The following is a 14994-nucleotide window of genomic DNA, read 5'->3' as shown; positions in this document are numbered from 1 at the left end:
AAAGACTATTTAAGTCTGGATGTCTTGCTGTTATTCAGGAGAGGTGGAGGGGCCTTCTTCAAGTATGTTCCCAGGGCCCAATTGTTTAAAAATGTGTGCTTGATACAATTTCAAATATATTTTGGACAAGAATAATAACCACATATTGGTAATTTTGTAGTAAATTAGCGCTGTTGCCAAACCCAACTCTGGTTTTTGTTTTAAAATAAAGGAGGGAGTTGAAAAAGGACAATAAACGTGATGAGAGGAGTCTTTAAGAAACTGTGGCTCCCGATAAATAATGTTCAATGCAATTTACTCCACTGTGTAAAGGCATTTCCTGTCTTGTGTTAATGTGAAATTGACGATGCAACATTATAAAATGTGCATCCTACCTTCCTGAAATCAGACCTTTGAATGTGGAATCGTTGTGCTTTCTTACATAACTTGGAACTGGGAAATACAGTCATTTATCCACCACAATGTCTTCAGTGGTTGCTGTCACATTGATGCAGAGCTAGTTAAACTCACAACATTGTTCATAAATCAACAACTTAAAAGCTAAAATGAGCTAAATGTGTGCCTCGTATGATATCTCTGTGCGCATGTAATTTAGCTTGATTTGGCCTGCAGTCCTTCTTTAATCAGGATAAGACTGAGCTGTGCACTGAGCATGTCCAGAGGCCCCAGCTGTGGCTCCTCAGCGAAGAACAGAGCTCTCATTGTGCTGCTATAACCCAGCGCAGTGGCACAGAGCTCAGATTAAAGGCTGCAGTGGTGCACAATGTCTCTGTGGACACAAATATAAACAGTGGGCCACTGCAGAGTCACATGGACAGCAGGGCCTCCAGTTTACTTTGAGGTCATACTGTATAATGAGCATTACAAGTGTTGCTTTTCTGCTGGAAAGTCAATAAATACATTTTCTTACTAGTACTACACTGGAGCTTTTTAATTTCACTATAAATGTACATACAATTACATTGTATTAAATATCTAATGTGAAATAGGCCTACTTGTATGGAAAAAATTGTAAAAGTATAAAATCCAATACATTGACAGTTGTTTCTAGTATTTTGTCCATGTTACAGTTATACATTGAAGAGCCAACATATTAAAATATAAATAATATATAAAACAACCCAACACGACAACATCGGCTGAAATCAAGACAAAATTACAATGGAGTTAAATTAACACCTTTCTAACACAGTGCCAACAAAAGTATTATTATATTATGACAGAAAATACACAAATGTGGCAGAAACAATTGTGGTTGATATTATCATTGATCAATTTGATTTTTAATGGGTGAATAGTCCTTTTAAGATACTGTAAAAAAAAAAGTTGTTGCTCTGTTAAGATAACATAACATATTAAAATCCCCCGCTGCACCTTCATTTTAACTGAAACTTTTACCCTTCTCCTGCTCCTGTTCATTTTAAGCCATTTTAGACCTATTTATCACGGCATATTGTTGCTTAGCCCTTGCTCTACCTCTTAAAGTTCACATACATACACTTTATTTCTAGAATAATACACCTTCTCTCTTTGGTTTACCAGGACATTTTTCAACACTTCTCCATCCAATTCAGCATACTGGCTCCTACCAACACACACTCTGGGTACATCTAATGGTGATGCGTTCACTAACCAGTCTATGTAATTTAAATGTATGCACCAGCACCACCAGCAGCTCATGTCCTCATTAACTAACTTCAGTCAGCTCAGCTTTCTATCCACTAGATGACGCTCTCGGATGTTAAAGACATGCAGCTGCAAATTGCATTCATCAAGAGTGCAGATAATTACAACTGACGATAGAGGGGAGCACATAGGCTAAGTGTATAATTCTCCGAGGGCATTTACTTATTTATTTAGTAGTTGTCATGATACAGGAAATAAACATCCATTTATGAACCTAAAGAGTGTAACTTGGATTGTAATCTCACAATATTTCTGCAGGATGTGTTTTTCTTATTTCACAAACACATGTTAAATATTTCAGTCAAGAAACGCAGCCTACTTTTATTCCACATAGCAAAATAATGAGTCATACATCAACATTTATGATAAATGTCATTGCTATTTTTTATTGAGTTTTTAATAGTATAATAATTATGTTGGCCCATGTTATTTCATACACACGAACATGTACTTGAATTACTTTTCTTTGTCGACCCTTGTGTTTCATATTTGGTTAATTCCGTTTATAAAAAGTAAATATTTTATAATGAGCTCATATATGGAAGATGATTCTTTTAGCGTGAGTCTGGTCTCACGTAATTTGGGTTTTGAGACCCCGCTGGGCTGAAGCGAGCCGAGCTGGGCTGGTCCAAAAACCCGGACCAGAAGTCTTAAATGGGGGTTCAGGCAGGATTGGAGATGTGAAATCTGTTCCTGGACCAGCCGGTTGGTTTTTGGGTGGTGGGCGGATTTGTGCGCTTGTTTCAGGAGGCGGGGCAGCCCGGAGGGTCGGTCCTTCTGAACTGCTGCTCTCTCTCCCAGAAAACAACACAGGACTAAATAAGTTAGCAAGCAGTGGCGCGGGCAATTTGCTCAACTCGTTTATCTTTTAAAACTGATTATAACAAAGCGCTGATAATCTGCGATAACTAAAAGAGAGAGAAAACCGACGCTGGTAAGTAGATAAAGTTTTAATTGTAACGATACTTGAGAGTTAACAGCCATGAAAGTTTAGAAAAGGCTACTGATTTTAACAGCATAAAGGACAATTCACTTGCTATTCTTGACTTGATTAAGTAACTCACGGAAAAGAGATACATTTAAATCTCAGGCTGCTGGTATGATTTATGCCACCTGTTGCACCGAGCAGCGATGCAAGTGTCCAGAAACTTCGTCAACTTAAACCACAGCTCTTACTTTAATTACTCGACTAACTATTTAAAAACTCTATCCTAAATACCGGTCTTTAATTATCTGCCATATCATTTTAAATGTGTTTAAAGTAGGCTACCTCCTTTACGTTCACGTTTCACTTACCTGTCGCTCCAGATTAGTGAACTCGCATGTTACGTAACTTTATAATATTTTCCCACTGAGTAAATCCTCGCTGCTGGGACTGACTCGGGTCACCTTTTACATTTTACTCTTTCAAGGTCGGCCCTCTGCTGTTAACTAATGTGTTTTCTTCATGCAGTCATGTGAGTCACCTACAGACACAGTGTCTGGACTCTCTGTGACACAGAAAACTAATGAGTTCACATGAGGAGATACAAATCTGCTTTGTTAAATCCTTGCAGAGTGTCCCCTCTGCACAGATCAAAGCCAGGCCCTTGACATCCAACCTGCGCAGCTGTGCTGACCTCTCTGGTCTGCAGCACAGGGGTCAGTGAAGGCAGCACGGCCTCTATGAAGGACAGCTCAGTCAGGGTTTTCCTCCTTTTGCTGGGAAAAATACAATGGGAGGAAGACAGTTGCACACTTGTTGGAGCATAAATGTGACGCGAAGGATAAAAGAGTCCATTGTGTGTTGTCTTTAGCTTTAATCTGAACTCCAACAGCACTCTTCCTCCTGGACAGGACACTTTGCATCCTTCTTCTTTCCTCAGTAAAGACTGAAGAGTGGGAAGATGTCTGACTAATAAGCAACAGGATATACTTATCAACCTCAAACTGAGGTGAATATTGCTTGTTTGTTCCAGTGGTTGTCATCCTTAAAATAAGTTTCTTACCCCACTGAGAAAAAGGCAAATTCATACAGCAAATGACATGCAGTATATTTAACAAGCTGTGTCATGTGGCTTACAATTTTGGCTAACCATTTTCCTGAAGGACACCCTGAAATCATCTTTTAGAATGTATGTCATACTATATCTATATCCATATACTTGAATAGAGTGTTTCATTTGGAGGGTCATTTTAGAAACATCACATTTTTCAATAAAGCCATCCAGCTTAATGATTTGTCATTTCCAACTTGTTCCAAAAATGGTTCAATGGAACTAGAGACAACCAGTATGGCAAGTCTGTTTCTGTACAAATCTTCTCACAATTCTTATCGTCGTTAAACCCTACCTGGTTCTTTATTTTATTTCCTCTGCAAAGGAGGTTAAGTTTTCAGGTTGGGATTGTTTCTTGGTCCGATTCTCATAAGGGTGTAGCATACTGTATGTCTACGCAGAACACTCTACATTTTAACACATTCATTTTGAATTTGGTTAAAATTGCAAGATGGGGCATCTGGCCTTGATGAATGACTAGATCTGCTCGATACTAAATAGGCTCTGTAGTATCAGTTGTCTATAGGTCTCTGTCCTTACCTATTTAATGCTAATGTCATGTGTCCTGCTTGAGCTTTGTTGCCAGTCTTATCTCTGTCCTTCTTCCAGGCCCATCTGGGTCGTATTTGTCTTGTAACATCAGGTAGAATGAAACACTATCAGCAAGGCAAACATGCCCATTGTCCAGGGAAACACGTGTTGGCTGCTGATGGCTTTGTTTTCACTGGCTTCCCAGGCATAAATGTGTTTGAAAAACACTAAGCAGATTACTTTAATATTTGTACACAGTTTGATATGTATTGCCATCTGTGTTCTCACGATCGTGCTGCAAATCTGTCAACCCCGGACAGCCTTGCAATTATTATAAATGTCACAAAAGTGAACCAAATGAGATTGTATCGCTTTCTTTTCAAGAAATATCCCATGATTGAGGGCTGCAAATTACAATGTCACTTACAAGGATCGATTTCACTATACTGTGTGTATGCCTATACACACACACACACACACACACACACACACACACACACACACACACACACACACACACACACACACACACACACACACACACACACACACACACACACACACACACACACACACACACACACACACACACACACACACACACACACACACACACACACACACACACACACACACACACACACACACACACACACACACACACACACACACACACACACACACACACACTCTTTCTCTCAGGGCTGACTGACTCATGTTGTTATTTATCTGTCAATACCTTTTCATCTTAGCCCATTAACCTATATTCTTTGTCATGCTTGTCAGTCACTTTGTCAAACCATACATTGTAGTCACTTGTCTGTAAGGCTTTTCTAAATACTACCTGGTAATTTCTTACAAAGAATGTGGCTGAGGTTGACTCATTTTTTCTGAGATACTATAGGTTCTGAGATGTAAGGCAACACAGGGAGGTTATTGTCTTCATTTGGTCAGAGCACATTAGCTGAGCAGTTAGACAGAAAAATGACTGTGGAGAGAAAGAAGAAGAATAATAAGGCTCACTCAAAACCAATACAAAATTATTTGTTGACTTATCCATTTATTAATCTACAGAAAAACAACAAACAAATATTTTGTTTATCTATTATTTTAAAGTATTTTTCATGGATAGATAGCAGAGAAAGGCTGTGTAAGCCTCTAAATGATCGAGGGTTACCGTATTCTCAGTTTTTTTTGTCATATTTAACTTAATATCTTTGGATTTAGGGCTATTTTAAAGGTCCCATGTCATGGCCATTTCTACTGATCATATTTCCATTGTTGAGGTCTACTAGAATAGATTTAAATTGTGCAATTTTCCAAAATCACATTGGTTTCTCATACAGGATCTCTGTATAGTATGTGTATTCACCGGTATTCACTCTCTGTCCTAAACGGCTTGTTGTAGCTCCTGCCCCCCCCCCTCCCTGTGAGCCCACTAGCCCAGTGTGCTCTGATTGGTCGGGACGTTGCGAGGCTCGCTGCTGCGAGGAGCAGACAGGTTTCCGGGTTGGCGATACAGCCAGACACAGCGAAACTCATCCTGAGCACACACAAACACTCACAGCCGAAGTAAAAACAATAAGTGTAGCTTGATATTGAGTAAGAAAAAGGTTTGGAACGCTGTGAGAATGGGTCTGTGGAGAGCATTTCTCCGCGATCCCAACTCGTCTATTACCAGCGTTCAGGGAGCTCTATGCAAGTCAATGGGGACTCCCTGTTAGCCAAGGGATCCTGGTGTGGGAGGTGCTCCGCGGATTGGTCCATTTGGGTCATTTGCTGTTGATTTGGGTGTTCACACGTCACAGAAACAACCCAGGAAGCAAACAATGGAACATGAGAAATCTCCAACGAGGTGTTTTGGGGCAGCATAGACGGGTCTTTTCTGTGTTAGAGTTTTACTCGCTACAGGTTGTACTTTGAGGGTTTTTGATTCTGCAGACCGTTTACATGCAGAAAAACAAGGGGACGGGTAATAACCAGAAAAGCATGACATGGGCCCTTTACATTAAAATGGATTATTCTAGAAAGTATTGTTACGCTCAACCGCTTATTCATAACATAACAATAAAAGCAAATAAAAGCAGATGTAATTAAATGCAGCAAGGCTTTGATGCGTCATCAGTGGCTGAGTGTGAACTAGGAAACTTTTAGAGACATTATTGAATTATGTAGCATCTCTGCCTCATTGACCTGTCTGAATCTTTGCTTGCAGAGGTGGACCACCTGATCCAGGGATCCTGATGGAGTCGTACAGAGTGACTGGCATTCCTAGCAGTGGACTACAGCGGGGCCACACTCAGCCGTCCCGCCCCTCCAGGCCCCACAGTAATGGAGCTGGTTCATACGGTCTCAGCATCCGTGTCCAGGGTATAGATGGACACCCCTACGTAGTTCTCAACAACCAGGACAAGGGTCCTCAATCCTTCGTCGACCCTAACAGCAATGGGTACATCGACACAGATGGCTCTTTTATTGAGAACTACCAGGAGTATGATTTCCGGAGAGCAAAGGAGGCTGAAGCCAACGACCCCTTCATGGAGTACAGGTCTCAGAAGATGACTCATCACACTGGTCCTCAAAATGGCATTGCAGGTTCACAAGGAAATAAATCTTCTTCCCTTCGGAACTTTCAGAAGCACCCTGAGATTCTGAAGCCGTATGATCCGGAGAAGAACACCCTGAACGTGGACAGCTCCCAAAGCCTGCCTTCAAGACCCCTGCCTCTTCCTGAAACTGGAAACCAACACCAGATTTCCTCCTCCAAATATGCTGCACCATCCAACACCCATTCAACCAGCCTGGATCGGAATAAAGCTCCTCTGCAGCCAGAGAAACGGCAACCTCCACCCCAGAGCCTGGGTAAGACGGCTCTTCCTCAGCCGAGGTCGCAGCCCCTGTCTTCCCCTCCGTCCCAGCCCGCTCAGCCTCAGTCCAAACCTCATCTCTCTAACCTGAATCAACCTCAAACAAGTATGGGTTCTAAAATTCAGCAGCAGCCAGTGTCTCCAGCCCAGAATCAGCCCTCAACCGTGTCCAGTCCCACAAGTGAGAACAACAAGACGTCATGCCAGTCTCCCACTTCTATGAGCAGCACCAACTCCAGCCTGGAGCATTCCCGCCGTGAGCCTGACGTCCTTCCTCTATGTAGGACGGACTCCAGCGGTCCAGTTCTTCAGTCCTCATCCCGCTCCCGCCACTCCTCCTCATCTTCCACCTCCAAGGCTCTGGTGGATGACCAGATGGACGCCCTGTACGCAGACACCATCAACCGCCACGGGAACCGCCGCTACATCCCGTTCCTCCCAGGTTCAGGCAGAGACATTGACACAGGCTCCATTCCTGGTGTGGACGAGCTAATTGACAAGTTTGATGGCAAAGAGGGAAACCACCAGCATAGAGGCAGGACGGGACGCAGGAACAGGATCAATCTGGAGGACAGGAAGCGCTCACGCAGCGTGGACAGCGCCTTCGGCCTGCCAGATGGCTCTAGCTACGTGGACGGGTTGAACTGCCAGCGAGGCACGTCGATGGAACATGTCCTGAGACCCTCACAGCTGCGGCAGAAAGCAACCGGCAGTCAGGACTCCTGGCTCACGGCTGTGGATGGTAAGGTCAACACCAGGGCTTCTTCTCGTACCACAAGCGCACCCGGCTCCCCCCAGAACACCCTCTCTACAGGTGTTGGCGCCATACAGGGTTACAGAAAGCCACGGACTCGCACCTCGTCATTTCCATTCAAGAGGTCAGAGAGTGAGGACTTTTCAAATGGAAAAGTTTCAACAACATCCTTGTCAACAACTCTATCCAAGCCTTCTTCTTCCTCAGGCAACAAGCCCAATACAGAGGCAGATGTTCAGGTACAAATTGATCTTTAGCATTATGATTAGACATTTTGATTCACATATTTTTCTTCCAACACAACTATATTATCCATGTCTGTTCTATCTATCAAAAAAGAGGGACACCTTTATTTGCTTTGTCAAGATCTGTTTCATTTCATTAAGTTCTCCCTCTCATTTCCTGCCATTTCCAGGCGACACCTGATCTCCTGAAAGGTCAGCAGGAGCTTTCCCAACAAACACACGAAGAGACAGCAAAACAAATTCTGTTCAATTACCTTAAAGACGGGTGAGTTATCTTGACTTTATTTTCTTATCAGTGTATTTTTTGGTTTTATTTCCTAACACTGATAATAAAAAAGAAAAATGTTGATGTCTTAATCATTCCCTTTTAGTTGAATCATGATCTGAGTATGTTGTTTACTCTGAATCGAACATCTTGCTCCATAAAGCAATGCATTAAGAAGGACCATACTGTTCTGTGCTTTTTATCATAGCTGGACTGTTTGTGATAAAAGTTAAGGAATGTGCTCCTCTTACCCTCCCATCCCGGCTGTGCGAGATCCAGCCGTCTCGAGTTTGTTTTCTAACAGAATCCCTCTTTTTCTGTTGCTTTCTCTTTGCCTCAGTGTGAAAACATTTCAGTTTGCTTTTGTAATCAGACACTTACTGCCTCTCAAGAAAAGGCATGTTGGTTTAAAAGCCTAATTTCAGTGCAGGTTTTATAGGAGCCAAATATGATGGCTTATGCATTCTTTAAAGTCTTTAAACTTATGGTAGAAAGTCACTGTCAAGAATCATTCTTTGAGACAATGAAAGTGAGAAAGAAGTACCAGTTGAACTTCACTCTGCAGCAAATCTGTTAGTTGTGCATGGATTTACAGTTTGAAACATGTGCTACAGTCTTGTGATAGTGTGGAAAGGGAGCAGGAAGCTGTTTGGGTGTGTCGGGCCACAGGTCAGGAGTCACAGGACAAAGGAAAGGAAAGGAAACACAGATGGAAGTGCTGGAGCTGAAACTGAGCTACATTCCCAAGGCCTCGGAAGACAAACATTCACTAACAGGGGTTATAAAAGTTTAATGAAAATCATCTGTATGAGGAGAGGAGAGGTTCGGGATGGGGGTTGGCTTTCCGTGTCAGCCTTGTCAATTATTGAAGTAATATATATCACTGCTGTCATGTGAAAGGGTGTGATTCCAGTGTTGTGGTTTCTGATGTTTTCACTCCAACGGAAGGATTAATAGTCATGGCAGGACATAGTCATTGTGGATCGAGAAAATACTCCATCTCTGGGCTTTCAAACGTCTGGCGATACACTTAGAAATGCTCGGTGTTTAAAGCTTGAGACAAAGCTGCTTTTCTTAAGTTGTTTTTTAGGTTTAGTACGGTTTTCACTGACCAGAACAAGAATCAGTATACAGTATTTGAAAAACAACAGGAAATTAACCAGTCACCATGTCACCAGAGAGAAAAAAAATAAATATTTTGTTTCAGTAATAAATAATATGAACTGAAATAATACTTTAATGTAAATGTTAACTATTATATCATTTATATGATATTAATAGAATGCATTTAAAAAACATTAGTAACGGTGATTTGACTTACCTCAGCCATGGTGGTGACTGAAACAATTTATCTCTGGTTCCTAATATTTAGGTAACAAAAACTACGGAAAGGTAAACTTCCATAATACTGCCCATGCTTTTGATTCTTCCGCCTATTTGCCCCTTAGTTTATTAGATGTGTGTAATTAAGCTGTTTGTGCTGTGAGGGGAAACATCAAAGCACCTTGATCCTTTCTGACCCTTTCTAAGCTGGGAATAATTTACCCCTGTTCCCAGAACACTTTGAATTAATTCTTGATCCTCAAAACACTGAGGAAAGTTGAGTTTGTATACCTTTATTAACCAGAGTGTTAACCTACTTGTCTTTGTGTGTGTGTCTGCAGCAGCGGGGATAATGATGAAACGACGAAGAGAAAGGTCAATCTCGTCTTTGAGAAGATTCAGACGTTGAAGTCTCGAGCCACAGCGAGCGCACAAAGCGACATCAAAGTGAGACGTTGTTATTTGTCGTGGTGCATCACTAATAATTCAAGGGCCCATGACAAGTCTTCTCTGCATTCTTTACATATACCCATATTTCTAAATTGAGATCGTAAACTTAAAGTTGTATTTATAGTTTTAAATTCATGCTTTAAGCTTTATCTGCGAGTAAATGGTGTTCAAGTGGTTGATACATGCAAACTACTTCATGCAAACAGGAATTAAATACTACCTTAACATCCAGTTGTGATCTTAAAGCGATTTTATGGGATCTTTTAAAACTGTGTGCATATTATCTTTGCTTTGGCACTCAGGCTGTTTTGCATAGGACACACAATCAGCCATTGCTAAATACATGAGTTTTAATGCCAAACCTAAACATTCAGTTTGTTTCTATACCTAATGGATCAATAATAAATAAAAAACTCTCTTCTTTCTGTCAGTCTCCAGATTTTTCTGCACAGACAAAAGCTCTGCTGGAGCAAAACGAGGGGCTGGGTAAACAACTGAGCGAACTGAAGAGAAAACTTGAGGACCAAACGACGGTGAGAACAGTTTAACTGCAAATGGGCCTGTTTATTTTGACATTTGGCTTTATGGCTTTATTGTTGTTTGAGAATAATATCCTTTAATCAAGGGTTCTAATGAAACATTTAAGGGATTACTGTTCAACTTGTTTAATGTAAAGAGATATTGTTGGACTACTGGGTGGATGTAGAATTTACTAAGCTTTTCACAAAGGCACTTGAAAAACTGTTAATTCTGTAATGAGAGGGTGTTTTAGTGGGTATTCAAAACACTGTTGTTTACTTTGCGTTACTGTATTAGTTAAACAATTGAAACTTTCACAAATAGAGTATCTTTTCAGGTAAATAATTACAAGTGCACATCTTATGCACTATTTTTCTATATAATTGATGAAAAATGACCATGTCTTTATGCTTTTATCAAGCAGATTGAAACTCAATTCATTCCAAAGGCTAATAGCTTGGTGCAGACAACGCTTGTATCTAGACCGACATTAAAATGTCAACATCAATATTTATGTGTTTTACCAACAGAAGAATCAGGCTGACAAGAGGACGGTAGCAGATTTGAAGGAGCTGCAGCGGAAGCTGGAGCGGAGTGAAGAGGAGTGCAAGCGCCTGAAGGAAAAACTCTCCAAAACAGAGTTGGAGCTGCAGAACACAGTGGAAGAGTAAGTGACAACTCTGGAGAATGATAACGGTAACACAGTGATCAGCACAGATTCATCTAGCATGGCTGTATTTAGCAATTATAGAATGTCGTGTTGACCATGTCATTTGTCATTGCCAGTATTTTTTACTTAAAATTAGCTAAAAATGTTTGGCTTGGAAGCAAAACACCCAAGTTCATCTCCCATCACTGGTCTGCTCATCTTGCTATTGTGCTCCAGTTAAACGATTGGCAGTGTTTCTGGTGGGAAGCTGGTGAGGTCGTTTCATTGTTCCCTGCTGTTCTGTTGAGGAGCCTGCACAGAGGGAAGCGGGAACATCTGCTCTCAAGACCCTCCTAGTTAGGTTCCATGTTGGCATCTCTGAAGAAGCTGTTTATCAGATGAACTAGGGCTGCTCAATTAATCGTATTTTAATCGCGATTACGATTATGGCTTGCAACGATTACGAAAACAACGTAATCGAAATAAAACGATTATTTTTTTATTATTATTATTACTTTTTTTTTTTTTTTTATCTTTTTTTTTGGTTGGGTTTTTCAGTTGAATTATACTTAAAGTTCAGGGTAATCAACTGTTAAAAACAGACTGTTAAAAAAAAAAATCTCCATTAAATGGATGTTTTCAAAGTCAATGAATAATTGCATTTAATAATCACAATTATTGACCAAAATAATCAAGATTATGATTTTTGCCATAATCGAGCAGCCCAAAGATGAACCATGCCTTTTTAAACATTTTTATTTTTGATATAATGGTAATAATAAATACATTTACCATGGCGTGTTATTTATCGGCTGTTGATTTGCACTTAAAGCTGTTTGAATTGTATATTTCTCTGTACTGTCACTCTGAAAGAAGTGTAGGGTGTCTGTTGATGCAACCAGTCAGACTGTTGATGGTTACTGAAGTGGTTACCATGTCAATTTCTTTGTCTTATTAAACAGCGTGTTTGGTCTCCCCTGGTTTATCTTTCAACCTGCAAATTAATGCGTGCTTGGTAACTGATTTACTTTCAACTGGTCAGCTCCCTTTACATATTAAACAAATGGTATTTCACGTCGTAGTCTGATGTCCTGAGTGTTGTTACTATCTTGCTGTTCTCAAGGTTTTAGATAGAAATAGTAGGAACATTCCTTGTTTTATATGTTTTTTTTCCGGGATTTTCCTAACAATTTAATGTTTAATATCGTTTTCTTTTGGGCCTTTTTTATTGTAAATCATTTTCTATTTCTGAAATCAAGATCGTTCACTTATCAAACTTTTATTTGAAGTTTGTTTTTCCTTTGATTATCATTTCTAGTTGTAGCTTTTTATTTTTCAGTACGAATGGCCCAAAACCAAACACCCTTTAGCATTTTATTTTACAGCAGAAATAGATGCTTCAGTCCACATCATTGTGGGGCGATTTGTCCGAGGGGCCTCACATCACTTAACACCCTCCCCCGTGGTGTTGTCGTGTCGAGGCAGTTTAGACATTATTGGTTTGCCATCGTTCAGATATTCGTTTAAACCCCTGTGCTCTGTAGGCCTCACACTAAGACCTCGCACAGGTGCTGTCATGTGTATGTGCGAATTGCGGTGCAGGTGTGCAATGTGTATGTGCATGTACTTCACAGTATGCAGAGTGGCTGTACTCTGTTGTGACATGTTGTGTGATTTTTGTCAGGCTGTTCCAGGTGAAGATGGAGCGGGAGCAGCACCAGACGGAGATCAGAGACCTGCAGGACCAGCTGTCAGAGATGCACGACGAGCTCGACTCAGCCAAGAAGTCCGACGCAGATGGAGAGATGGAGGTAATACTGTGTTCATTGTTCTAGAGAAGAATACTTTTTTTGCTGAGAGCTTGTAGAATTTGTAGCTGATCGACATTACCAAAACCACCATTAAAGATAAAAGCTTTCTGCTCTGCTGCTTGAATATTAAAACCACATACATAAACAATACTCTAAAATGTTTCTTTGGAGTGAGGTAACATTAAGTTGCTGTTTACTTAAAAGATTATACTCCAATGCAACCAGTGAGGTGCATCCTGTACTACAAGTATTGATATTGTTTGTCACACTGACATATCACAGAAAGAAGTTTACTTTGTTTAACATTTCCAGTTAACAATGGAAACTGCAAATGGTGATAGCTTTATCTGAAAGACTTCTCTCTGGAGATGCTACAAAATAAACTATCCAAGGTCAAATCATGATGAATACAATTGTGAAACCCTGTATCAAAATGTACTTGATTTCTATTACTGAATATGTTTAAACGGTCCCCATCCTGTCCTGTTTTAAGCTCTTTACTTCTGATCTATAAACAGAGGTGGTTGCTGTGAGAAGTGTCTGTATCACCAAAGGCAAGAGCAAAATGAAGAGTCACGGTCAAACTAGTCGGTCTGATTCTGCAAATTCTTTAGAGATAAAAAAAGTAACCAAACTGTCTTCCTTTCCCATAGGACATGATGCAACTGAAGGTGGATATACAGGAGGTTCTTATGCTCAAGGAGGAACAGGAGGAGGTGCTGAGGAGGCGAGAGAGGGAGCTGACGGCCCTGAAAGGAGCCCTGAAGGAGGAAGTGGCCGCTCATGACCAGGAAGTGGACAAGATGAAGGAGCAGTATGAGAAGGAATTAACCCGGCTGCAGGTGTCTTTGGTGGAGGCCAAGCAGGTATTCAGCCTAACGTTTGTCCCCCCCCTTCTGCACTGCTCCACTCTGTGTTCCCTCCTCCTCATTTCCTTCTCGCCCTCCCCCACTCCAGAAACACACCCTGTCACAGAGGAATGGGAGATAAGCAGCCCATCAGGGGAGCTGTAACTCTGTGTGTGTGTGTGTGTTGCATTGCGAGTTAGGCCATATGTTCATTATCAGAGGTTAGGGCGCTGCTTTGATGTAACGTTATTTACATCGTACATCTGTGGCGCTGTGTGTGATAATACTGAGCCGCTGGTTTTAAAACAGGCAGGATAGACTATGTCCAAAATCTGCTAGGCACTTTAAATTACTATCTCTGTATTCCTCTGGAAACGATTTACAAAAGTAACAGGAAAGGTAGGGGAACAAACATTTTGAATTCAAGAGGTGGACTTTTTATTCTACCATGCAACAACATGTTTTTATATTATACAACAATAATATTGTCACCCAACAACATATTTTCACAGACCTGCTCATGGCATTATACTCTTCAGTCTCCTTGGGTGAATGATAGTTTCTCATGTACCACTCTAGCCTCACGGACAAGAACATGAAAGACAAGTTTGCAGTTGACTTTTCCATATTTACAGAGTTCCTCCTCCATTTCTGTGAACCCTATACAATCCAGTTGTAGATTTCACAATGCGATAAGCAGATGTTTTTGTTTATATCTGCTGTGTTAGTCATACATCAGTAATTCCATGATATGTTTTTGCGAGCTTGAACTGAAACGCTGATAAAGAGCTTAAACATTGACGTTTTTAATGTTGATGTAACCACATTGCATAAACAAGGTCGTTTCAACACACGGATCATCATGATGTTCACCTACACTGTAGCAGCGAGAAGCTGAACCATTTCTTCTAGTGACACAGTTGGAAAAAAGGCTCCGCATACTTGTACTTTGTTTAATCTAACTGATAAAAAAAGGAACACAAAACACTAAGTAACTATTAAATGTAGTT

The 14994-nt window shown here is 40.8% G+C and overlaps 1 protein-coding gene across 1 annotated transcript in view; it reads left to right on the top strand.

The window, feature by feature from the left end:
- The first annotated feature begins 2407 nt into the window (after positions 1-2407).
- Positions 2408-14994, top strand: part of cgnl1 (cingulin-like 1) — a 34139-nt gene continuing 21552 nt past the window's right edge. The window contains exons 1-8 of the mRNA XM_034111960.2: positions 2408-2620; positions 6469-8113; positions 8290-8384; positions 10049-10154; positions 10589-10690; positions 11207-11343; positions 13010-13136; positions 13790-14002. Of these exons, the coding sequence (XP_033967851.1) occupies positions 6497-8113; positions 8290-8384; positions 10049-10154; positions 10589-10690; positions 11207-11343; positions 13010-13136; positions 13790-14002 (2397 nt within the window). The 5' untranslated portion in view covers positions 2408-2620; positions 6469-6496. The remainder of the gene's footprint in view (positions 2621-6468; positions 8114-8289; positions 8385-10048; positions 10155-10588; positions 10691-11206; positions 11344-13009; positions 13137-13789; positions 14003-14994) is intronic.

This window comes from Pseudochaenichthys georgianus, chromosome 3 (assembly GCF_902827115.2).
Source record: "Pseudochaenichthys georgianus chromosome 3, fPseGeo1.2, whole genome shotgun sequence".
Lineage (NCBI taxonomy): Eukaryota > Metazoa > Chordata > Actinopteri > Perciformes > Channichthyidae > Pseudochaenichthys > Pseudochaenichthys georgianus.
The sequence above is the reverse complement of the archived record's forward strand: the minus strand, read 5'-3'. Positions and strand labels throughout refer to the sequence as shown.